The following is a 24,713-nucleotide window of genomic DNA, read 5'->3' on the forward strand; positions in this document are numbered from 1 at the left end:
TTATCTATTTATCTATCTATTTATTTATTCTTGGCTGCGTTGTGTCCTTGTTGCTGCGTGCGGGCTTTCTCTACTTGCGATGAGCAGGGGCTACTCTTTGTTGCGGTGCACAGGCTTCTCATTTCGGTGGCTTCTCTTGTGGCGGAGCACGGGCTCTAGGCGCACGGGCTCAGTAGTTGCGGCACGTGGGCTCTAGGGCATGCAGGCTTCAGTAGTTGTGGCTCGCGGGCTCTAGAGCGCAGGCTTAGTAGCTGTGGCGCACGGGCTTAGTTGCTCCGCGGCATGTGGGATCTTCCCGGACCAGGGCTTGAACCCGTGTCCCCTGCATTGGCAGGTGGACTCTTACCACTGTGCCACCAGGGAAGCCCCCTCATATTTTCTTGATGGTCTCTCTCTCTCTCTCCCCCTGCCTCAACATCAGTGCCACCAGAGCAGAGCCGCTGACCTGCTTTGTCCATTGCTCTCTCCTGTGCTCAGCATGGGGCCTGGCACCCAGTAGGTGCTCCATCATCATGGGGCAGGTGCCTAGCCGTGCTCTTAAGGGCTGCTGCTGTGCCCCTTCTCTCCCATGGGAGAGTATCCATGACTGTGTATGCAGCACCTTTCCCTGGCCAGCCTGGCCCTGGCAGGGCCCTTTCTATAAAGCCTATAGACCCTGCCATGGTCAGGGTGTGGCCTTGTGTCTCCATAAGGAAACCAAGCTGGGAGCTGGTGAGGGTCAGGTGGGAGCTGGTCAGGATGGCAGCCTGGGACTGTCACCTTCTCCGGTATGTGTTTTTTCCCACATCAACAGACAGTTCTCCACTTGTCAGTGGACACTGATCCGGTGTCCTCCAATTTAACTCAGTTCTGACACTCCCTACCTGGAGGCAGCATCACGTCCCACAGGTTAAGGGGTCAGTCCCGCCAGACTGTACCCCCGCACCCGCTTCAGATGCCAATCCCAAGTCCAGGCTGTCACCTGTGCTTCTGACCGCCCGGCTCTAGATCAGAGGTTCCTATGCGCCCCTCCTTGGGTTCAATCAATTTTCCAGAGTGGTTCACAGAACTCAGAGAAACATTTTACTCCCCAGATTCCCGGTTCATTATAAAAAGATACGTATAACTCAGGAAGAGCCAGATGGAGGAGATGCATAAGGCAAGGTATGGGGAAGAGACAAGGAGCTTCTGCGCCCTGTCCGAGCTCGCCACTCTCTCGGCCCCTGCATCTGCTCACCAACCTGGAAGCTCTCTGCACGCCATCCTCTTGGGGTTTTACGGAGGATGTAGGGAATGGTTGATTAAATCATTCCCATTAGTGCTTGATTCAACCTTCAGCCTCTGTTTCCTCCCCAGAGGTCAAGGGGTGGGACTGAAGTTTCCAACCTTCTAATCACAGCTGGCTGGTTTCCCTGATAGCCAGCCCCCATCCTTAGGTGCATTCCAAGCCACCTCATTAACATAAACTTAGGTATGACTGAGAGGGGCTTGTTATGAATATCACTCTTATCACTAGAACATTCCAAGGATTTTAGAAGCTCTGTGTCAGAAGTGGAGGGAAGACCAAATACATATTTCTTATTATAAATCGTAATGTCATACCTTCCCAGTGGCCAGTGTGTCCTAGAATGGGAGGTGTTCACGACTTGTCTCAAATCTGGGGGTGGAGGGGTTGAGGACCACACGGACTCGGAGATGCCACGTGCTTTGCCCCCTTCCTGGTCAGCTGACAGCTCTGAAGAGTTCCTCAAGTCTGCATCCCTTCGGTTATGTGGTGCTCAGGGTCTCCCAGGTGTCTCTGAGCCCCCGGTTGTTCCTCCTGGGCTGTGTCGGCCAGACCAGCACGTTTGTTGACAGGTTGGGGAAGGCAGACCCCCATCTCCGCTGCCCGGGGTCGGCCTCGTTGTTCTGCTCTTTGTTGGGCTGAGAATGGAGAAGGGATGGGATGTGCTCCCAGAGGTCAGGACAGAACCCTCACACACACCCCTGAAGCACCGAAACCCCAGGGAGCGTCGGAAGTTGCCCTAAGCCCGGCAGCTGAGCTATCTGCACGCTGTCTCTGGGCCTGGCACTATCTGATTGCTTTATCACATCGCTAACCCTGGGCTCTGTGTTGTCCTGTTTCACTGTGGGGAAACTGAGGCGCTCCCACCTCCCTCTCAGCTTCCTGTCACCTCCCCAAGTCATGCTGTGGCGCCTGACATGCGTTCTCCAGTTCCGAGGGGCTGTTATTTTAAAAAATTCGTTTTTTTAATGCTTTATCAAGTTTTAGCATTCCGTATTCTTTTTTTTCTGTATAAATTTATTGATTTTATTTGTTTATTTTTGGCTGCATTGGGTCTTCGTTGCTGCACGCGGGCTTTCTCTAGTTGCGGCGAGCGGGAGCTCCTCTTCATTGTGGGCACGTGCTTCTCATTGCGGTGGCTTCTTTTGTTTTGGAGCACGGGCTCTAGGCGTGCGGGCTTCAGTAGTTGTGGCACACAGGCTCAGTAGTTGTGGCTTGCGGGCTGTAGAGCGCAGGCTCAGTAGTTGTGGCGCACGGGCTTAGTTGCTCCGCGGCATGTGGGATCTTCCCAGACCAGGGCTCAAACCTGTGTCCCCTGCATTGGCAGGTGGATTCTTAACCACTGCGCCACCAGCGAAGCCCCCGTATTCTTAAAGATATCCAGTAAATGCTTTCTTCTTATCACACATCTCTCCTATCTTTTTCTTCTTTCTATATCCTTGATCCTTTTTCTTTTTTCTTTTTTTTTTTTGGGCTGCACCACTCGGCTTATGGGATCTTAGTTCCCCGACCAGGGATTGAACCTGGGCCCCCTGCAGTGGAAGTGCAGAGTCCTAACCACTGGACCCCACTTCACGATTCTTAAGCAATGCCAGTGGGCTCGTGGCCTGGTCTGCCTTTGGGGTAGGGAGGGGGATCTTCTGACCATGCCTTCGTGGACCTCCATGAGGTCCTTTAAAATGGGAGGCCCCAAAGACCTCATGAGATACCAGGTTGAGGAACTGTGGCCTCTGTCATGGGGCTGCTTCCTTGTGCCCGGGGGTGGAGGTGGGTGGGCTGACCCCAAGAAGGTGGTGGCGTGTACTTGTCACCTCCCTTCTGAGGGCACCTTTTTTTGCTTTTGGCTGTGCCGAGCGGCATTCAGGATCTTAGTTCTCCGACCAGGGATCGAACCCATGCCCCCTGCATTGGGAGCACAGAGTCTTAACCACTGGACCACCGGCGGAGTCCTGAGGGCACCTTCTTGAAGGGCATGCCTGGGGGATGCCCAAGGCGGGGTGTTGGCTACTGAACACAGTGGGGACCCACATGGGAGTCACGGGGTGGGGGAAGTCCTCCTACGCTTCGGCACCTAATGCTTTGTAACAGGCCACCTAGTAATTAAGTTTTATTAAGCAATTACTATGCACCAGGCACTGTGGAGTACAGAGACCAAAACCAAGTCCCTCGCAGTCCCTTCTTGCAGCTCTGACTTTAGCAGGGGACACACAAGCACGTGGTGAGTCAGTGTGCGGAGCGCCGCGAAGGGCCGGCTGGTCTGGGTGGGCCTCCCCGAGCAGAGTTGTTTAGAGCCAAGACCTGAAGGAGGCAGGGAACAAGTCCTGGGTGGAGGGCAGGACCTCCTTCTAGAAAAAAACTGCAGGTGCATTCACTGACCCCATGGGACGCGGGTGGGATGCCCTGCAGTGGCTAAGGGTGGCTGGCTCCTCCAAGTTGGCAGCTCAGCTGCTCGCCGAGGGCCCGCTTTATCCTTGATTCCTGCTGTGCCCTGGGCTGGTCCCGTGGAGCCTCTGGAGACTGATCACACGTGGCTGGCCCTCCTTCCAGGGAAGCCTGCTGCCGGGCTCCGGTGGGGTGCCCGTGTGGCCGTCGAAATGCTGTGGCAGGGCCCAGGGACCTGAGGGACTGGCTTTGTTATCTGAGCACAAGGAAAGGAAGGTTTGAAAACGCTGCAGCTGCTCTGGGGATAGACCAGCGCTGCAGCGGGGCCCGGGGACCAGGGCAGGTGGAGCTGGTGGTGGCTCAGCCTGGGCTGCTGGGGATGAGTTGAGAGGGCGCTCTCCAGGCGTTGCAGGCCATTAGCTCAGCCTCAAGGCCTCTGAATTATTCTTTGAGACCGTACATCGTTAAAAAAATCACCTCCCCCATCCAAGCACTTACAGGGCTGTGGAAACCCAGGCTAAACACTCCGCCTATTTGTCATATTTTAATTTTCCTCACGGGGAAACTGAGGCACAGAGGGGGAGCCTGGCCAGTGGGCATTCCCCCACCGTCTCTCCATCTCCCGTAGACTCCCCTGTGTCCAGAGCATCCTCAGGGCGTGGGGAAATGTCTCCACTTCAGAAAGATCATGCGGGCATGAGGTAGGCCAGGGCTGAGTCGGGCAGGCCACCCCTCCAGGAGACCCCTCCTAGTTCCTGGTACGTTGAGTCTCTTTTCTGAGCACCTCTGGCACCTGCTGTGACATGCTTGTGCCGAGTCCATCTTCCTCATCAGACCAGGACCCTGGCTCTGGGCTGGACCTGTGCCATCAAGAAGTGCATTGGGAAGGAGGGAGGGAGGGGGAGATAGCAGGTGGTCCCATCAGACCCTGTTCCTGTCTAGTCTCCCGTATATCCAGCTTGGTGGCCGTGGTGGTGCTGGGCCACCTCACGGAAGCTGGAGCAGGGACCATACTACCTTTCCGGCAGTCATTTTAGTTGTAAACGTAATTACAGAGCACCTACTGTGTGCTCAGAGTACTGTGCCCCGGGGACACAGAACAACACAGATTCAGATCCCTGCCCCGTGGGGTGGACCTTCTCCTGGGAATCAGAGAAAATACATAGGCTGACAAGGTAAACCGTATTAGAAGGTGGCAGGTACTTGGACGATCCTAAGGAAGGGAAGGGGGAAAGAGACTGAGGAGGTTTGTCATCTCACTTTGGGGTCAGAGCAGGCCTCACGGAGAAAGAGAGGTGACATTCAAGCAGAAACCTAAAGGGGGAGAGGGAGGGACCCGTAAGGGTATCTGTAGGCAGCGAGAAGAGCCAGTGCAAAGGCCCTGAGGCAGGTGTGGAGGGCTTGGAGTGTGAGAAACCAGGCAAGCCAGTGTAGCTGGAGGGGAGTGAGTTGGGGTCAGAAGTTGGGGGGAAGGAAATTTTGTAGGGCCCTGCGGCATGTGGTGAAGACTTCAGCTCTTTTTTTGGGGTCGGGGGGCCGCACTGTGCGGCATGTGGGATCTTAGTTCCCGGACCGGGGATCGAACCCGCGCCCCTTGCATTGGAAGCGCGGAGTCTTCACCCCTGGACCGCCAGGGAAGTCCCAAGACTTTGGCTTTTACTGGGGTGAGGTGGGAGCTGTGGAGGGTTTCAAGGAGCAGAGGCTGAGGTCTGGCTTTAAGAGGGTCAGTGCTTGCGGGCGGAGAGGAAGGAGGGTTGGCAGAACCTTTGTTAGTTGGCATGAGCCTGGACTCTAGCCCATGGTTCCAAAGTGACGAGGAGTCCAGTAAGGAAGGCAGGCTGTGAGGGATGGGCCTGGCTGAATCCTTGACCTTCCCGTTAGGCACAGAGGGCACGTCCTGCTGCCCACTGACCCTCTGGGGGAGAAGTTGTGGCTCTCCTGCACCACCTCCTGCACATCTTTCTCTCACACAAAGGCACAAAGGGTCTGGCAGAAGAGAAGGCTGCCACACACACTAGGCTCTGGGAGGCTACGGCTGGCAGGTCCTGGTCCCATAAACACAATCTGGGGTGACCTGGCTCTGCCAGGGGAGGAGGTCCAAGATGCACAATGGGGGTTCCAGGTGGCGTGGAGTCAGGGAAGGCTCCCTGGAAGAGGCAACAGGCAGGCCGGCCTGGCAGGGCAGAGGTTTGCAAGGGACAGGGCCTGTGTCCTGGTCCGCAGCCCCTTTCCCATCCTCCATTCCCCTGCACTCTAGGAAGGGGGATGGTACCTTGCAAGTGCTGAGCCCAGGGCCTTGAGCCAGAAGAGAGCTGAGGTTTGCTGTGGGGGTGGAGGACTGTTCCATTTGTGGTGGCTGCTGCAGGAAGAGCAGCGGAGCATTTCCTCTTGTCCCTGTGGAGGGCTGGAGCACGACCGTCCTTGGGAACTGGGTCAGCTGAAGGGGGTGGGGTGGTTGATCCTGTACCCTCCAGCCAGCGTCTTCCTTGCCCTGCTCCCGAGTGGCCAGTGCCCACATTGGGTAAGATCCTCAGTGATCTGAGCGCAGAGTCCCCCTGAGCCCCGCAGCAGAGGTTAGAGAGGTGAGGAGCCTGTCTGTGGCCTCACAGAGGCCATGTGACTCGAGAGCCACCATCTGGAGACAGATTATCTGAACTCCAAATCCCAGCTCCGCCACTGAGCTTGAGCCAGGTTGCATCACTTCTCTGGCCTCAGTTTCCCTGTCTGTGATATGGGCATTATGGAGGTGCCTACCTGCTAAGGTGCTCACTTGTGAGGAACAAATGGGACCACACGCAGGGCCTGGCCAGAGCAAACAATGCCTGACTGTTGGCCATAGTTTGTTCAGTTATGGTGATGGGATGGCGAACCTCTTTGCGTTCATTTCTTTCTGCTGTGTTCCACCTCTGGGTAGAGATTCTTCACCTGCCTGGCCTTTCTCTGTCGCAGGGGTCTTTCTCCATCTTTTCTTCTGATGCAGCTGATGGTAACACTGTGCTGTGATTTATGTAGCCAGGTCTCCTCCTGGTGGACATTGAGGCAATTTCTAGTCTTTTACTGTGAGAAACAGCGCTACAGTGTACATCTTTGCATCTCTGCCGTGGACCAGTTCTTTAGGCTGTTTGCCAGTGAGACTTACTTCCCTCTTTTCAGCATCACTTGCAGGAGCCGTGATCTCTGGGCCTAGAAGGTCCCCCCTCCCCAACATATACTGTGAAAATTCAAACACATGGAAAAGTCAGGAATTGTACGGTGAATGCCTATAGACTCAGCACCTATGTCCTGCGATAAACATTTTTTCTTCCTGCTTTATCCACATTGTGCTTTGGATTTCTCTGCCTTGATGATAGGACCAGCACTATCATTAGTCACTTTTTTTTTTTTAATTTATTTATTTTAGGTTGTGCTGGGTCTTCGTTGCTATGTGCGGGCTTCTCATTGCGGTGGCTTCTCGTTGAGGAGCACGGGCTCTAGGCACGTGGGCTTCAGTAGTTGTGGCACACGGTCTCAGTAGTTGTGGCTCACGGGCTCTAGAGCGCAGGCTCAGTAGTTGTGGCGCACGGGCTTAGTTGCTCCGTGGCATGTGGGATCTTCCCGGACCAGGGCTTGAACCCGTGTCCCCTGCATTGGCAGGCGGATTCTTAACCACTGCGCCACCAGGGAAGCCCCGTTAGTCACTTTTATTTCCCTTCATCTCAGTGTCAATAACGGCTTTCAGACACCCTGGGCTCAGAAGGCCTGAAGAAGCCAGAAAGCATTTCTCCTGAGGGGTTCACGTCTAGGTTGGGGGGCCCCATGAACAGCCAGGAGGGGCGGAGGGGCAGCGAGATGGGCTTTGGTGAGGCCAGTGGTGCTGCCTGTTCCCCATCCTGTGCGGGTGCCCTGGGGAAGGAGGACGATGAGTTCCAGGGACACGCACTGGGGATCTCGCCTGGCTAGAGGGCGCTGGCGGCTCAGGATCCCACCAGGGCAGCGGCTTGCGGCCCTTTTGACTTGAGATTCTGCATCAGGACCCAGGACCGTCTCGTGTGATATAACACAGGACCATCTCGTGTGATATAACACAGGACCGTCTCGTGTGATATAACACAGGACCGTCTCGTGTGATATAACACAGGACCGTCTCGTGTGATATAACACAGGACCGTCTCGTGTGATATAACACGGAAGCAGAAGCTTCATCGAACGTGCATCACCGCGCTCTGGGTGATGCACGCCCATCCTTCGTATTCTGTTCATCAAGAAAAAGGATAAGTGCTGGTCACACCCACCTGTTGGTTGTTGTCTTTTGTTTTTTGTGGGTTTTTTTTGTTTTGTTTTTGATTTTTTTTTATACTCATAATATGTCATGACGTGTTGTTTTGCAAAATGCTTCGTGAGAATGTCCATTCCACAGAGTCAGGATTTTTGCCTGTTTTGTACCTTGGGGAATCCCTGAGGTCTAGAAGGGGGCATGGTCTATAGGAGGGCCCCCCTCAAATACTTGTCAAGAGAATGAATCTGTTGCTCCCCAAATTCCTGGGAGGCCTGTAACTGATTCTTCACTTTCTCTGCTTGACAAAGCACCTGTCCCAGAAGGCCATCTGTTCCCCCTGCACGCAGCGAGACCGCTTCTCTTTCTCACTTGGAGCATCTTTCTTCCCTTTTCAGAATATGCCGAGTTTTTGCACTGCAAGTCCAAAAAGTTTACAGACTTTGAGGAAGTCCGACAGGAGATTGAAGCCGAGACCGACAGGGTCACGGGGACCAACAAAGGCATCTCCCCAGTGCCCATCAACCTGCGGGTCTACTCGCCACACGGTAGGAAAAAGGGACCCCTCACATACGGGGGCAGCGGAAGGCTGACTCTGCGGGTCACGGGTCGGGTCGGCTTCACCGTCAGGAATACGGCCCCTCCCATTTCTCTTCACACACAACACAGCCCTCTTGATCCGTATCTTCCCACGTCTCATCTCAGCTCTAAGAGAAACAGCACGCCAGGGAGACTGTCGGGAGTGGTGGAGTCTGGGGTGAATTGCAGCTCATATGTTCCTTTTAAAGGAGCAGCCACGGCTCGGCTCCCAGGTGAATGGTGGCCACACAGTGATGCCAGCCCAAGGCAGCCAGGTCTTCTGGTTCTTCAAGAGGAGCCAGAAAGCCAGATTTTTGTGCATAACGTCCTGATTTTAAAACTGCATCATTAAAACAGAGCAAGCAGCCTGTAGCCATGTATAACCTCTGACCCAGAGGCATGGATTGCTAACTTAAGTGGTATTTGGTGAATATTGCAGCCGACTCTTAACACCTCGGTATGGGTTCTTTGTGATGAGTTTATTTATTTGTTTATTTATTTATTGGCCGCACCACTTGGCTTGCGGGATATTACTTCCCCAACCAGGGATTGAACCCACGCCCTCGGCAGTGAAAGTGCAGAGTCCTAACCACTGGACCGCCAGGCAATTCCCAGTTTATTTATTTTTGAATAAATGATGCCTGTACATGGCTCATATTCAAGTTATAAAAGGGTATATCCAGCGAAAACGTACCTTGCCCTCCAAAATTAGAAATATATTTCATGTTCTCGAAATGATACATAATGCCTATGTAGGCAGTTATGAACATGTATGTATATATCGTGTATGTGTGTTTCACAACTTTTACTCAAATCGTAGCATGGTATAAAAGTTGTCGATGCCTCTTTTTTGTATGAGTGCATTTCAGAGTGTGTTTCTTACCAGAGTATCATCTTTTTGTTTTTAATAGTTCCTTGGTATTGGCTGAATCGATGGGCTGAAATTTATTCAGCCATCGAGAGTAATTCCAGTCTGCAAATGCAAATGTCCAGATTTAAAACTGTATCGCTGATAATAACTATTAATGGAGTATAACTTTAAAAAATTGTGAATCACTATATTATATGCCTGTAACTTATATGATATTGTACTTCAACTATACTTCAGTAAAAAAAAAATAGTCACTTCATTAAAAAAACAAAGCTGTCTCACTGAAATAGAGTACAGGAGGGTGTCTATAAGATGGGATTCCTAGGAGGGAGTTATCGGGTCAAAAGGTGGGATCCAGTTGGAGCGCAGGAGACATCCTGAGGCCTGACCCCCAGCACTTGGAGAAGTGGGCCAGGTCCCTGCAGGGCTGGGCGTGCCTCCCCTGCCCTGGCTCTGACAGCCTCTCCCTCTGCTTTCCCTCCCAGTGTTGAACCTGACCCTCATCGACCTCCCGGGCATCACCAAGGTGCCTGTGGGGGACCAGCCCGCAGACATCGAGTACCAGATCAAGGACATGATCCTGCAGTTCATCAGCCGGGAGAGCAGCCTCATCCTCGCCGTGACCCCCGCCAACATGGACCTGGCCAATTCGGATGCCCTCAAGCTGGCCAAGGAGGTCGACCCCCAAGGTACCCCCCGAGCCCCCACGGCAGCAGCTCCCTCTTCCCGGCGCCTTGGAGCATCACGACTTGCCCCACATCCTCGATTCCACGTCACTGGCGTTCCCTTTGGCGCACAGCCTCCCCAGGAAAAGGCCCGGGACACAGAATTTCCCATGAGGGCCAGCAGTCCCGGGGGGCATCCCTTGGGAGGCCAGTGTGTGGCGGTTGGCATTGCTCCTTGGAAAGCTGGTCCCTGCTTCGCCTGTGCAGAAAGCTAGTCCAGGGCGGTGGGAAGAGGGCAGCCCTCCTTGGGCACAGATGCGAGTCCAAATCCCACCTCTGGAAGTTCCTCTTCCTTCCCGAGGCTTGGTCCCTCCTGTCGAAGTGGCAACAGCAGTCCTAACTTGTAGAGCTGTCAAAGAGGACCGGAGGTCTCGCCATCACTGCTCCGGGGGTCTGGCAGGGAAGGTGAAAGGATGACGAGTTAATGAAGCCAGTTGGGGCCGGAGGGAGTGGTGGAGACTGGGGCATCTGTGGCCCAGGGCCTTCGTTCAGTAAATGTCAGTTAAGCCCTGGCTACATGCCAGGCTCTGTTTCGGCCTTGGGAACCCTGCAGGGGACAAAATTGAGAGGAGCCCCTGCCACCAGCGAACTGATATTCCAGTGGGGGCGACAGAATCCCCCACTGGAAATAAGCAAGTGGAGTAACTTCCGGTAGTGGTAAGCACTGGATGGAAATAGAACCCACTGAGAGAGGCTGGGGTGGAAATGGGTGCAGTCACGGGCTTCTGAAGACGTGAGGTTCTGGGCAAGATCAGAATGAGAAAAAGAGGCAAAACCCAGGAAAATGGTCAGTGGGTACTAAAGAGCGGGGGTGCCCAGGACACAGCAGGGAGGCCGGTGTGGCCAGAGCAGAGTGAGCTAAAGGGAGGGAGCAGGAGCGAGGGCGGAGAGGGGCCAGGACCAGTCGAGCAGGCCCCGTGGGCTGCGGTGGGGAGCTGGGTGTGCTCTGAGAGCGGCGGTGGGGGGGGTTAGCAGAGTACAACACACACCGAAATACATTCTCCAAGTTGTCCGCTGACTGCCTGGATCCCACAGTGTTTTGGAAGGAGTTGGGGACCAGTGTGGAGTTGGGGGAGACAGGCTCTGTGGCTCACGCCCCCTAGTTTGTAGGCCTGGGGGACAGTCGGCGAAGGGGGCTCCTTTCCCGCCGGGAGTGTGAGCTCCCCAGAGCTCGGGGCTCTGGCAGCTCTTCCCCAGGGCCATCCCGGTGTGCCTTCCTGGGAGGGGCCGCCCCTGCCCGCAGCGCCCCCCCAAGGCCTTCCTGCCCCCTAGTCCAGTCCCGGGAAACAGCATGTGACCGTGACCACAGAGGCGAGATCAGGCAGTGAGGAGGTGCGGCTGAAAACAGTCAGGTGAACTTGATGCTGGCATTCTTCCAGAAAAAAGTCGCTTTCTAACTTTGGAAGTATTCATGATAATTATCCCCAAAATGTCATCATTGTAAAATGTAGAGCCTAACATGTGACAGCTCCTCTCCCCCTGCAGATACTGGTGGCCACACTGGTCAAATATTCTCTCAGAGTTTGTTCTTCCACGTAAAGTCACATTTTTAGAAATGGGATGGTCTTTCCTTATTTTTCTGTAGTGTGTGTGTGTTTGCCTATTACCATAGGGACATAGGTCTGTAGCCATCCACTGTGCAGCTCATTGCTGTCTTTTTTTTTGTTCTTGAACATTTGGGTTGTTTCTGAGCTTTTAGGAACAGTGCTTCAGTGAGATTGGACATTTCTAATAAAGTAGATGCCCCCAGACTCCCTCCCCAGTCATATCTCTCTACCTTGGGCTGCCTCTACCCTCCCCAAGCTTTGTGGGTGCTTGCAGTGGGGGCTCCTTTGCCCTCCGAAAAGGTGATGCCAGCTCATACTCTCAGCAGAACGTGAGCAGGCAGGGGCCGCAGGGAAGGTACGGCCATCACCTCTTCGACGCCCACCATAGCACCCCCCAGAGATCTCCCTGGGCTTCCCTCTGTGATGTCTTTCTCTCTCTCTCTCTCTCTCTCTCTCTCTCTCTCTCTCTCTCTCTCACACACACACACACACACACACACACACACACACACACACACACACACACACACACACACACACACACACACACACGGCTAGCACAGAGGGGCCCTCAGGCACCAGCAGGGGCAGTTGATCGAAGGGCCCTCAGGCACCAGCAGGGGCAGTTGATCGATCTGCAGGGTTCCCTCGATTCTGGGCAACTTGGGACGAAGAGGAATTCCATGGGGTGGTTTCCAGAGTGGAATTTTGGCCATTCAGATGAGAGGTAACCCTAGAGACAATTGTCACGGGTTAGCGTGTTACGTTGCATGCCACTCAGCACAGCATGGAGATTCTGACCTGGGTTTCAAGTTCGATGAGGTTGCCCCCTGATGCTGCAGCAAGACGCCGTCTCTGGTCATACCAGTGATGATGGTGGCCAGCGTTTATTGATTGAACATTTGCCACGTGCCAGGTTTATCCTCATGGACGACCCCCTGAGATTGGTGTGTTACTGCCTTCATCTGACATGAGGGAAACTAGGGTCCAGGCAGGTGACGTTATGGTTTGTCCCGGGTCACACGGCCTGGAAGTGGGGGGGGGGGGTCCAGCTGGGCCCCAGGTGGCCCGGGGTTGCCAGCCTGTGCTCCTTCCTCATGGCACCCTCTGACCTCTGTGCTCTTTCAGGCCTGCGGACCATCGGCGTCATCACCAAGCTCGACCTGATGGACGAAGGCACTGATGCCAGGGACATCCTGGAGAACAAGCTGCTCCCCTTGAGAAGAGGTGCGGCCCGGGAGGGCCAGGGGGCTACAGGGCAGGGGAGGGCAGGCAAGATGGGTGGGCTTGAGCAGCAGGAGAGCTGGTGCACCTTTGCTTTTGGAAAATGATTTGTTTTTGTTATCTTTACTGAAACCCCAGCAAATGCTCACAGATACATTCACCATCCCATGTCCCCACTGCCCAGAAGTAACTGCTTTTCTGTTCCATTGTAGAAGCTTCTTTTTTTTTCTCTGCCCAAGTGAACACAGGTAGCTTTTTCTTCTGATTTGCGTGCATTCATTTTTCAGTTACACAGTGAATGCCTACTCATTTTGGCAACAGGAAACAAGTGTCCAGAAGAAGGAAACTGAAATCATCCACAGCGCAACTTCTCCCCCTATTTAATACTCTGTGGTTCTCCTTCCCAAGAGTTCCCGAGGATTTGTAACTTTTCTTAATGTTCAATACTTGCTTTCAAACATTCTCTCAAGTGGAGAGAAAAGTGCAAGGAGAACCACTGGCCCAGCCTCGCTGCTAATCACATACAGCTAACCTTCAATGCCCCAAATATCCTCTCCTGTTGTTCTTTCCTCCCTTGGGGGTCATGAAGCAAATCCTAGGCATCCTATCATTTGACACATAAATACCTACGATACTGTTCAAACAGCTCCTTCTCCGGCCACTTTATCTGTACTGCTTCACTTGGGATCTGGCCAATTGTAGTTCCCTATAAACCAGTCATTTGATCTAGACAGAGGCTGATTAGGCTCGTGTTTAGTTTAGTTTCAGATATTCTGACAAGAGTAGCCCAAGTATTTTTATTTTCAATAAAATGAGAATAGCAAACGTGTATTAAGTACCTATTACGTTTCAGGCACTGTTCTGCACTCTTGGTGTGGAAGAACCCATTTAATCCCCTTAACAATCCAATGCAATGGCTCTGTGCTCATCCCCATTTTATGGATGAAGAAACTGAGGCACCGAGAGGCTAAATCCCTTGCCCCAGCTCACAAAGCTGGCAGGTGGCGGAGCTGGTTTGGAACGCCAGCTCTCCAGCGCCACGCCGCCTGGTGACCTGCTTTTCCATTTCACTTAGCAAAATAGCAGAATGTGTCCCTGTGAACATTCCCTTGAAGGCAAATACTCTTCAAGATGACTGTAAAAGATCCTGTGGGATCCCTCATATGGGGGTACATGGACCGTTACTCAGACCCCATTTGTTGGACACTTAGGTTGGCTCCTGTTTTTCACTGTGACACAGTGTAGAATAGGTATTAATATCCAGCAAGATTAGCTGTCCCCCATTGCCCTTCTTTTTGAAGTTTTTTTTTCTGTTTCTAAAGCTTGGATTGTGGATTTCATCTTCTCCAGGGCTTTTCTCTGTCCAGCCCCTCACACCATGCTGAATATAACTTCTTCCTCCAAACACTTGCGTTGCTTTTCAGGACTGTACTCAGTGTTTGCATTCTCCGTGTTGCTTCTGAGTAATGCGTATGGCTTGTCACCTCGTCTGTGAGTGACTCGTAGGGCAAGATCCATGTCTGCACCCCCGCATTGCCCGGTCCCATGCAAAAAAGGGGGCATCTGGGCTCCTTGGCTTGCCTGGCACTGCCCTGACCTGAACCTCTCTCCCCACAGGCTACATTGGCGTGGTGAACCGCAGCCAGAAGGACATTGAGGGCAAGAAGGACATCCGCGCAGCGCTGGCGGCCGAGAGGAAGTTCTTCCTCTCCCACCCGGCCTACCGGCACATGGCGGACCGCATGGGCACCCCACACCTGCAGAAGACTCTGAATCAGGTACAGCAAGGGTTTTGTGCAGTTGCTCAGGCTGCGCACTGCACAACAGCTGCCATCCACAATGCCGTTGGCCGTGGTCTAGAGCAGCACTTGTTTTAGCAAAATGGGTTCAGTGAACAAAATGACTCAGGGCCTGGAGAAGAGTGGGTGTTCAGTAAGTCTGTACTGGTACTATTATTACCATCACTACTATTGTTACCATTATTTTATTTTTATTTAAAAAAAAAATTGTATTGAGGTATAGTTGATTTACAATGTTGGTTTAATTTCTGCTGTACAGCAAAGTGATTCAGTTATACATATATATATTCTTTTTCATATTCTTTTCCATTATGGTCTGTCACAGGATATTGACTATAGTTGCCTGGGCTGTACAGTAGGACCTTCTTGTTTATTACCATTATTTTAATTACCACCGTAATTATTTAGTCACGTACCCAGAAGTTTGCGTACAGTTCCTGACACTGATGACCTGGGTTACGAATGCCTCGCCTGGACCAACACCGGGTGGCTGGCAGCGCTCGACAGTAGCCAAGTGGGAGGACTTCGGAGCCTGGCCTTCCTTGGTCCAAAGCCTAGCCCCGCCTCTCCGAGCCTCCCCGTCCATCAGGCCAGAATCATCCGCATCGCTGCCCCCAGGGCTGGCGTCTGCTACATGAAATGCAGCACATATCAAATGCCATCAACTCTGGTATCTCACTGCTTTTCTAGTGTTCTTTTTTCCCAGAGGTAGTATATTCACAGGGCTCATAAAAAATACCAGTGTTTAAAAGTATATAGTGAAGCGCCCCCATCTGCCCCTGCTTCCCACCCCTAGGGCACCACTGTTAACACCGCCTGAGTTTCTTTCTGTTCATAAAAGCAGAAAGGACTTTTGAGAATCACATTTCTCTCTTTCTTGCATAGTCATGGATACCCGCCCCTTGGTTTTTTTTTTTTTTTTTTTTTGCTCAGCAGTATCTCCTGGAGCTCTGTCCCTACAGAAAAAGCTTCCTCACTCTTTTTCGTGGCCCTGTAGTAGTCCCTGAACACATGGGTCTTAGGCTGTTTAACCAGGCTCTTTTTGGAAGGCTGGTTTCTAATGTTCCTAGTCAGTAAAAGGCTGCTGTTTAATAACATCGTTTTGCATGTGTGCCAATTTCTACGAGAGTAAAATCCCTAATGTGGGATTATGTAACTATTCTGTAGCAGGCAGTGTGGTCCTTAGTGGCCCCGGGGTTATGAGGAATTCCCCCTCAGTGCTATATGGTAGCATCTCGGATGGGGCAGGGCCTCAGAGCGACAGTCTGAGTCCTTCGTGACTGCAGTGGGACACAGTGGCAATGTGGGAGCTGGGCCCTGTCCTTAGGGAAGGGATGTTTCTAATTGGGGGCACCAGGTAGAGGCACAGTCGAGCGTTAGGCAGTGATGGGGCCGGGAAGAGAGCTGGCGCAGAGCAGGAAGGGAGAGCAGGCAGCTCAGCAGAACAAAGAGGGAAGTAAGTGTCTGGTGGGAGGGGCCCTCCAGGAAAGGAAGCAGCGGTCTGCCTGGGCAGGGGGTGGAGGGAGAGGAAGGGAAGTAAAACTCCCCGCAGGTGCCTGGGGCCCCCTCTGAGAGCCGCAGGTGAGCAGCCCAGCTGGCCTTCTGGGGGCCTAGCTCCACATCCTGGTGCTTCCTGGTCCCCCCCACCTCCTTTGCCTCGCGAGCTAAATGGGGCCACCGTAACGCCCCAGGATGCTGTCGGGGACCGGAGTGGACTGCCGCCCTTAGGGACCTGCAGCTCCCACAGGGAGGGGCCCCAGCTCACATAGGGCTTTGGGGCGACCATCAGATTCATTCCACGGAGTGTGAGGCTCCTTCATATGTTTTTTTTCTAGCTTGATGGATAGTTTGTCATTTCTTTTGGCTTGTAGGACAGATGGCCACAAAACACTGCTTTTCACTTTGTGGGTTTTAGCTGATTTTATGGCTATTATTTTTTTCTTCCCTTCTCTTTCTCTTTTATCATAGTATTAAAAAAAGTCAGACAGTGCAAATATAGTGAATGTCCCATTTCCTCCCATCCCGCGATGGCTCTCTTCCCCTGAGGCGGCCGGTGTCACCACTTCCTGGGCTTCCTTCTCGAGACGCTAGACACTGATGTGTCTGTACCGCCAGCCTTCCTCTTCCTCCTGCTTCTCTTTTCCTTCTCTTCCCTTTCCGTCTTCCTTTTCACCACCTGAACAGTTAAGATATTTACCCACTGATCTGTATCTAGCTTTTTCTTGAACGACCCATCTTGAGGCTCATTGCCTAACTTTTTCTGCACTGCTGCCCCCTTTTAAGATCCGTGAATAAGGAACAAATCCCTGTGGTTCAAAGGCAGAACAATAGGGAAAAGGGGGCTGCAGGGAAGGGTCCTTCCACCTGCCTGCTCCATTCTGCCCTTCTCTTGTGAACCATCCTTCCCTCTGTTCGTGCAAATGAAAATGTGTTCTTACTTTCTCCCCGTCTTTACAGAGGGGAGCACATCATAGGTGTGTTTGGTGCCTTTTCTGGCAAACTGTTTCTGTTGTAGTTTGTAGGGCCCGTCCCCGCGTCTGTACGTTCCCCCAGCGTTCTGCAGTGTGGATGCACCATCGCCCGTCTGACAGTCCTTCTGTACTTGGGTCCTGCGGTGGCTTCTAGGCTTTCCCCCCCACCCCCCCGCACTGAGCAGCACTTGTGGGAGGCTGTTCCCGGTCAGCACTTGGGTCCTGCTGCCTGGTCCTTGCGAACAGTTGCGTGTACTCTTTGGTGTGGACAGCCTGGTTGATCTGTCCTCCCAAGGCCCCGCGGGCTGTTTGCAGCATCTTGCCACTGTGGACGGAGCTGTGCCACCTCTCCCTGTCCCTCACGCCAGTGTGACTCCAGCTGGATGTTTCTGTTGGTCCCTCGAGGCTGGGGGTGGAGCGGGCCCGCCCCTTCTCAGCATCCTGCCCGTGCTGACCTCTGACCTCTAGCCTCTCTCCCGCAGCAACTGACCAACCACATCCGGGAGTCGCTGCCTGCCCTGCGCAGCAAGCTGCAGAGCCAGCTGCTGTCCCTGGAGAAGGAGGTGGAGGAGTACAAGAACTTCCGGCCCGACGACCCCACGCGCAAGACCAAAGCCCTGCTGCAGTATGTGCCCCTCCCCCCGCCTGGCGCTCCGGGGCCTCCACCTGGCCTCAGGCTCCCCCACTCATCCGTCCGTCCGTTCAACAAACACTTGGCCAGAGCCCCCTGTGTGCTAGGCCCTGTCTTGAGCACTGGGGTCTCCCCATTGTACTGGGCAGACACCCCATATGCTCAGAACGGGGAGGGGGGAAGGATGAGGCAAGATAAGTAGATGAGAACATGTGTACTCTGTGAAATGGCCAAGTATCGAAGTAGGGAGGGGGCTAGAGAGCGCCAGGGTAGCTGTGGGCGTAGCATTTAAAATAAAGTGGCCAGTGAAGGCCCCCCTGAGACAGTGAGAGTCGGGCAGAGACCTGAAGAGGTGAGGAAGGGGGCCGTGCAGAGTCCTGGGGATGGGGGCCCGGCCAGTGCAAAGGCCCTGAGGCAGGATTTCGTCCAGCATGTTGGAGAAGGCCCGTGTGGCTGGAGCAGAGTGAACGAGGGGAGAGTGGGAGGAAGGGAGGGCGGGGAGGGGACAGGGTAGAGCCTACAGGGCCTTGTAGACCATGGGGACGGCTTTGGTTTTTGCTCTGAGGCGGGAGCCCTGGAGGGTTCTGCGCATCGGCAGGACATGGCCTGACTCAGGCGTTCACGGGCGCCCTCTGGCGGCTGCAGGGAGGACAGACATGGGGGGAGGGAGCCGAGCCATGTGTCAGCTACTTCTGCTTGGTTTCTTGGAATCCTCACCCTGACTCTAAGACGGTGCTCCCGGCAGCCACCCAGCTGTGAGTCGGAGGAGTGGGTGTGCCCCATGATCGCAGCTTCTCACCCGGGGCTCCTCCTGCCTCCGCACTCCAGGTGTCTGCCCTGCCAGGGACCCTTAGCTGGCTTGGCTAGAATGGGATCCAGAAGCTCCTTGGCACCTCAGATGGCAGATGGTGCCGCGTACAAGACCCCTCCCAGAGGGACACTGTCCTGTGTGGCCGTTACAGCCCTGACGTCCCCCTGCCCTCTCTGCCATGTGGCACTGCACAGTGGTGGGATTGGGGGTGAGAATGCTTTTAACATCAGACGGCCTCAGCCCATTCCGAAAAGCTTTCTGCAGCGCCAACGCTGGTCCCTTGCAGGCTTTAGGAGGAGATCTGGTCTAGCCTGTGCTGCAGAGGCCACGGCCTGGGGCTAAACCTGGGCCTGATGGGCAACCACAGGCAGGTGACCACACCCCTCTGAGCCTCATTTTCCTCGCCCCTAAAATGAGGACCGCAGCGGCTGTCACATCACGTGGCCATTGGGGAATCTTGGAAGATGCTTTTGGGGCCCTGGGCGGGGCGGGCCAGGGGGCGCCCTCCAAGACAGCACCCATCCCCCAGGGTTCGTGTCATTTTTCACCAGTGCCCTGCGGCCCGGCCCGGGTGGTTTTGACATCACAGTGGAGGTGCACCGCTGTCATCTGCGGCCCCTCAGCGAGGGCTGGTGTTCCTTATTTAGCATCTTATCTGCAGTCCCAGATCCTCCTGCAGGCTATGGGCCACACAGACCAGCGGCCAGCAGAGGCCCTTGCTTCTTCCCTGCTGGCGGGCGTCCCTTTGAATGGCTTGTTGCATGACCTCCTCCTCGGCCTTTATTATAAAAATGACTGCCTTCATGTGTACAGAGGGTGAAAACTTCCCCTCCTCCTCTGCACCCCGGTTCCCGTCTCCAGGCTCTTGTCTTACCAGAGAATGAGAACAGTGGCATCAGACTAGCCCCCAGTTCTGCTCTCTCGCAGCTGATGGAAGTGGCATCGAGAGCCTTCCACTTCCCACGGCCGCCCGGAGTATCCCATACGCTCTTCCCCTGACCCGATGCCCATAGGGGACGTTCGGGTATTTTTTTTGCTTCTTCGATAGATGCTTCTCGAATTCATTGTTGAGCGCACAAGCGAGGATTCCCGCAGGGCAGACTCCTAAAAGAGGGGATCGCTAGCTTGAGGAGAACTTGAATTTGCATCAGTAGCGCTTCCATGGCCTCCAGGGGGGCCCATGCCCGCTGGCCCTCCCGGCCTGGTTCTGGGCGCCCCCTCGGGTCCCACACAGGTATATATGGTATGTGGCTCACTTGGAGCCAGTGATAGGAAAGCTAATTGTCTTTACTTTAATCATCCTCCTTGCCATGATTGATTGTTCCGAGTCTGGCTTTTTCCTCCCAGGCACAGCTTGGTCCTTGCTCCATGTCGGGGAACCAAGTTATACAGTGACCTTCACCTCAGCTCCTTCCTGTGCATAGAACACAGATCACTTGAAACCCTGGCAGGTTTTTTTCCCCAAGCAGAGGTGATCGGGGACATTTTTCAAACCAGCTCTTGTCCCTCGGCTTTTCTGTCTTGCACCTGGATCTCTCTCCTTCTAGAACTAGGAGCAGGAATGCACATTCCCTAGACGTGCAGTTGTGGCTCTAAACTCAGGACCATTCATCTCTAGGGACCGCTGGTCATCTGTAGATATCTTACCTGCCCTGTACCTTGGTGTATTTATTTGCTGTGGCTGCAGCAAAGTACCACAAACTGGGTGGCTTAAACTAAAATAGAAATTTATTGGGAATTCCCTGGCGGTCCAGTGGTTAGGGCTCTGTGCTCTCACTGCCGAGGGCTTGGGTTCAATCCCTGGTCAGAGAAGTAAGATCCCACAAGCCCTGCAGTGTGGCCAAAAAAAAAAAAAGAAAAAGAAATTTATCGTCTCATAGTCATGTACACTGAGTGTCCAAAATCAAGGTGTCGGCAGGGTTGGTTTCTTCTGTGGACTTCGAGTGGCTTGCTGGCAACTTTGGGGCTCCCAATCTCTGTCTTATCTTCACATGCCGTTCTCCCTGTGTGTGTGTCCAAATTTCCCCTTTTTCTAAGGACACCAGTCACAGTGGCTTAGGGGCCCACCCTTCTCCAGTATGACCTCATCTTAACTAATGACATCTGCAAAGACTCTTGTTTCCAAGTAAGATCACATTCTGAGGTACTGGAGGTTAGGACATCAACATGAATTTTGGGGGGACACAATTTAACCCATGACAGTTGGCAAGGATGCTCTCTGAGTGCAGCTCGGACCCCAGGGCCCCTGGGAGGCTGGTGCTCACGTATGCTACGTCTTTTCCCTTCCGAGTCTGGCGGCAGCTGGCGTAGGCTTCATCCTGCTCCCTAAACCACTCCCTGCTCTGTACTCTGTCCTTGCTGTAGCGCTAAGCCTTTTACCATCTTGGCCCTGATTTGGCCACCGTTCAAGGTCCCCATTCCAGGTGCAGCATTAACGTAGGCCTTTGTGTGTCTCTGGGAAGGAAGTCAAGTGTGGGCACTGTCTGCTTCATGTGGGCAGAGAGCTTCTGGGGATCTGGGACACCCTGTGCGTGACCCCCTGGGTGTTCAGGAAGAACCCCATCCACTGGTGGCCGAGCCTGGCCGCCCTGGCAGCTTGCAGGCATCAGCTGTATTTGCCCGTAAGAGCCGGGCTTCTCTGTGCCAGGGAACTGCCAGCTCCCTGCTGCCAGCCCAGTGCGGGAAACTTCTGGGGAAACTCTACACAGTACTTGAGGAGATCCAGAACTGGGGGAATGGAAATGAGGAAATGATTCAGACAGACAGTGCCAGGGACTGGGGGAAACAATTAGGAATGCTAAAGAAAACCAAAACACTGATAAATATCTTGGTTCTTTACTGCTCACTTCCTTGCAGCACTAATCAGCAATACTCTGAGACACTTCTTTTTTAAGGGCTGGGTTGGGTTCTAAGGGGCCACGCATGGTGTTACCACATTTCATCAATTACGTGTGCACTTAAAAAAATTTTTTTAACTTCTCAAATCAGATGATTCAGGTGAATTACCATTAATTGGCAACATTTTTCTTTCTGGGGGGTGTCCAGGCCATTAGTGCATTTGGGGACCAATGCCTGCTTTGAGTTGATGAAATCTAGAAACTCCTTAAATCCTTATTACAGTGACCCTGTGTGGAAGTGCTGTTACAACCAACCCACTTTGCAGATGAAGAAACTGAGGCTCAGAGGGCAGAGCCACCTGTCCAAGGCCTCTCAGCCCATCAGTGGTGGAGTCCTGACCCAAACAGACTGGGAGGTGGTGGGAACCAGTGGAAGCCACCTGAATTGTGTGGAGGGGCTCCCTTTTCATGGCACGGTCCTGCCGGATCAGACCAAACCTCAGGGCAGAGGTTGCTAAACTGTGACCCCCCGACACACACCCCGCACCTCCCTCTTGCCATCTGCAAAATGGGAGTAATAATTGCCCCCCCCCCCCGCCCCCAACTCAATGAATGAATGGTCGTAACAGGCCTATAGAGCGGGCCTGGTGTGTAGCAAGTGCTTGCCTCTGGCAGCTCCTGGATTTTGTCTGTTTTTGCTGCTAAAAAATAAAAAGATGGGCGTTCCCTGGTGGCCTAGTGGTTAGGATACAGTGCTTTCACTGCGGAGGAAAGTAAGCCACGGCTTGACCAGGGACGTAATTCCGGAGCTGTGTTAAAACCTCTGCTTTGACCTTTGGGTTTTCTCTTTCCTCATAGGATGGTCCAGCAGTTTGGGGTGGACTTCGAAAAGAGGATCGAGGGTTCTGGAGACCAAGTGGACACGCTGGAGCTCTCCGGGGGTGCCCGGATCAATCGCATCTTCCATGAGCGGTTTCCCTTCGAGCTGGTGAAGGTAACACTGCCCGGGCCGGGCCCTCTAGTCAGCCTTGACCCTCCTGCTCAGTCGGCCTTGAACCCGGCCTCCTCCCAGGCCACGAGGTCTCGAGCTCCCACTTCCAGGCCCGGGCCTCCTTCCCTGAGCTTAGAGATTTCCAGCAGAGCTGTATAAAAAGTTCCATTTTCTTCCTCTGAATACATGTTCTTTGCAAAGTACATAGAAAATATAGGTAAATTCACATGGGAAAATGTCCCCAGCATGTGGTTGAAAGGGAAAAAGCAGATTATGGAGCCAGCATATGCAACAGAACATACAGATGATAGTTATAACATCCTTCATATGAAATCATACACGCATGTCTAGATGTGTGTCTTTGCAGAGACAGATCTGCAAGGATAGTCACAAGATGTCAGCTATGGGTGCTGGGATTGGAGGTTTTCTTTTTGTTTTAATTGCTTGAAGTTTTACACTTTTTCACAGTGAGCGCATGCCATCTCTGTAAAAACCAGTCATGTTTTCAATAGAAGAGCAAAAGCTAAAAGGAAAAAAACACCCATAATCCTAACACCCACAGACAACGCCTCTTAGCACCTGGATGTGTGTCCTTTGAGAATTATTTCTGTGCAAATGCAGGCAAAAAGCCTCCCTGCATCCACAAGCACAGTACATATATTCATGCATACCAGTGTGTGCATATGTATTTTTTTTAAGCAATTATGCATCTTTGTATTCTTTTTTTTTTTTTCATATAATTTGCCATCTTTCCAAACTAGTATATACATTTCATGCATTGTCAATGGCAAAACACTATCTTATTTTATGACTGTCCCATCGTTCATTTAACCAGTCTCCCATTTGGGGGCATTTAGGTTCTTTGCACATTTTTCAGCAGTTACGGATGGTTTTGTGAATGTAGCTAATTCTTGATTAATTCCTCAAGATAAATTCCTAGAGCTCTTAAAACTACCTTGTGACAGTATAGGTATGTTTTTAGAGGTATGTTTTGATTTGTACTGCCACGTAGCCCAGAAGAAAGTTTGAGTTGATTTTCCTTCCAAGAGAGCAAGAGTGTCAGTTTCAGAGCATCCTTGCTGAAACTGAGTTTTAATGTTCTTGAAAATTTTGACCAATTAAATATTCTGCCCTGTGAATATAAACAGTACACAGGAGGTGACATTCCCTAGGTACAGACCTGATGTGGCGGTGCCTCAGGTACCTCCTTGCATGTGTTTGGTTTGTCTCTTCTCAGATGGAGTTCGATGAGAAGGACTTAAGACGGGAGATCAGCTACGCCATTAAGAATATCCACGGAGTCAGGCAAGTTCCACGGGGGGAGGCGCCGTGTTCCCTTCACCTCCATTGTGCCACCCTGCAGCCAGTCAGTCCCCACAATCCTTGGGGTGCCCCGATTGGGAGGCCTGGAGAGGGCTCTGGGATGGTTTGCAGTAGCTGTTAGTCTCTCCCTCTGGGTCTCCAAAGGCACTCGAGGGTGGATGTGCTTAGTTCTGTGTGGATCTGTCATAAGCCCCGCGGCTGTCCGGGCTGTCCGCTGCCCTTGGGTTAAACATGGGTTAAAGGGCCCAGTTACCGTGGTCAGCCAAGTCAGAAAGCTCGCTGCAGATTTGCCCTGGGGGGTGGGGAGGAAGTCAGAGCCAAGGCACGATTGCAGGAACCCAGCATTTGTCCCCGTGATGGGTGCCCCGGACGCCTCCTGGGTCCCCAGCGTTTTGCTCCCGCCCTCCACTCTTGTGTCGCCGTGGGGTCCTCAGATCGCCCCGGGGGGTTCCAAGTAGCGGACGTGGGCGTCCGACCCCCAGACTTGCTGCAACCTTGGCTCTCTCGGGAACCCAACCCGAGCCTATGAAATCGCTGACCGTGCTTTGTTTCTCTCTGACTTATCTCCCCTGCCCCCCGGGTACGGATGGTTTTAGGACCGGGCTCTTCACCCCGGACTTGGCATTCGAGGCCATTGTGAAAAAGCAGGTCGTCAAGCTGAAAGAGCCCTGTCTGAAATGTGTCGACCTGGTTATCCAGGAGCTAATCAATACAGTTAGGCAGTGTACCAGTAAGGTATTGGACCCTCGGCAGGGTGACTCCTGGCCTTGTGGAAACGGGGCTGTGGGAGTTTGGTATCAGGCTCCCGGTGCTGCTTGGCCTTTGCCCCGCTGGTCCCCCTCCCTCCCCTTCCCAGATTGCCTCAGTTTCCAAGAACGTGGCCTCTACCCAGAGGCTGGGGCAGAAGCGTTTTGGCCTGGGTGCAGCCCGTGGGTGCCAGGCCTCCAGATTCCAGACTGGTGGGCAGGGCTCCCTGGGACCCTGATACCAAGCTTAGCATGTGTCT

General features: G+C 53.2%; 1 protein-coding gene across 14 annotated transcripts in view; it reads left to right on the forward strand.

Annotated features, from left to right (window-relative positions):
- The window catches only part of DNM2 (dynamin 2), a 92,710-nt gene that overhangs the window by 37,050 nt on the left and 30,947 nt on the right, over positions 1–24,713 (forward strand). For 9 of the 14 annotated variants that reach the window (XM_082454901.1, XM_082454891.1, XM_082454890.1 and 6 more), the window contains 8 exons: positions 8,297–8,446; positions 9,834–10,037; positions 12,749–12,847; positions 14,462–14,622; positions 17,597–17,739; positions 22,252–22,387; positions 23,622–23,689; positions 24,304–24,442. In XM_082454901.1, coding sequence (XP_082311027.1) covers positions 8,297–8,446; positions 9,834–10,037; positions 12,749–12,847; positions 14,462–14,622; positions 17,597–17,739; positions 22,252–22,387; positions 23,622–23,689; positions 24,304–24,442 — 1,100 coding nt within the window. The remainder of the gene's footprint in view (positions 1–8,296; positions 8,447–9,833; positions 10,038–12,748; positions 12,848–14,461; positions 14,623–17,596; positions 17,740–22,251; positions 22,388–23,621; positions 23,690–24,303; positions 24,443–24,713) is intronic. The other 5 variants (XM_082454892.1, XM_082454896.1, XM_082454900.1 and 2 more) reach the window with 1 other exon arrangement.

The sequence above is a fragment of the Balaenoptera physalus genome (assembly GCF_965194825.1).
Source record: "Balaenoptera physalus genome assembly, chromosome: 3".
NCBI classification, from domain to species: Eukaryota; Metazoa; Chordata; class Mammalia; order Artiodactyla; family Balaenopteridae; genus Balaenoptera; species Balaenoptera physalus.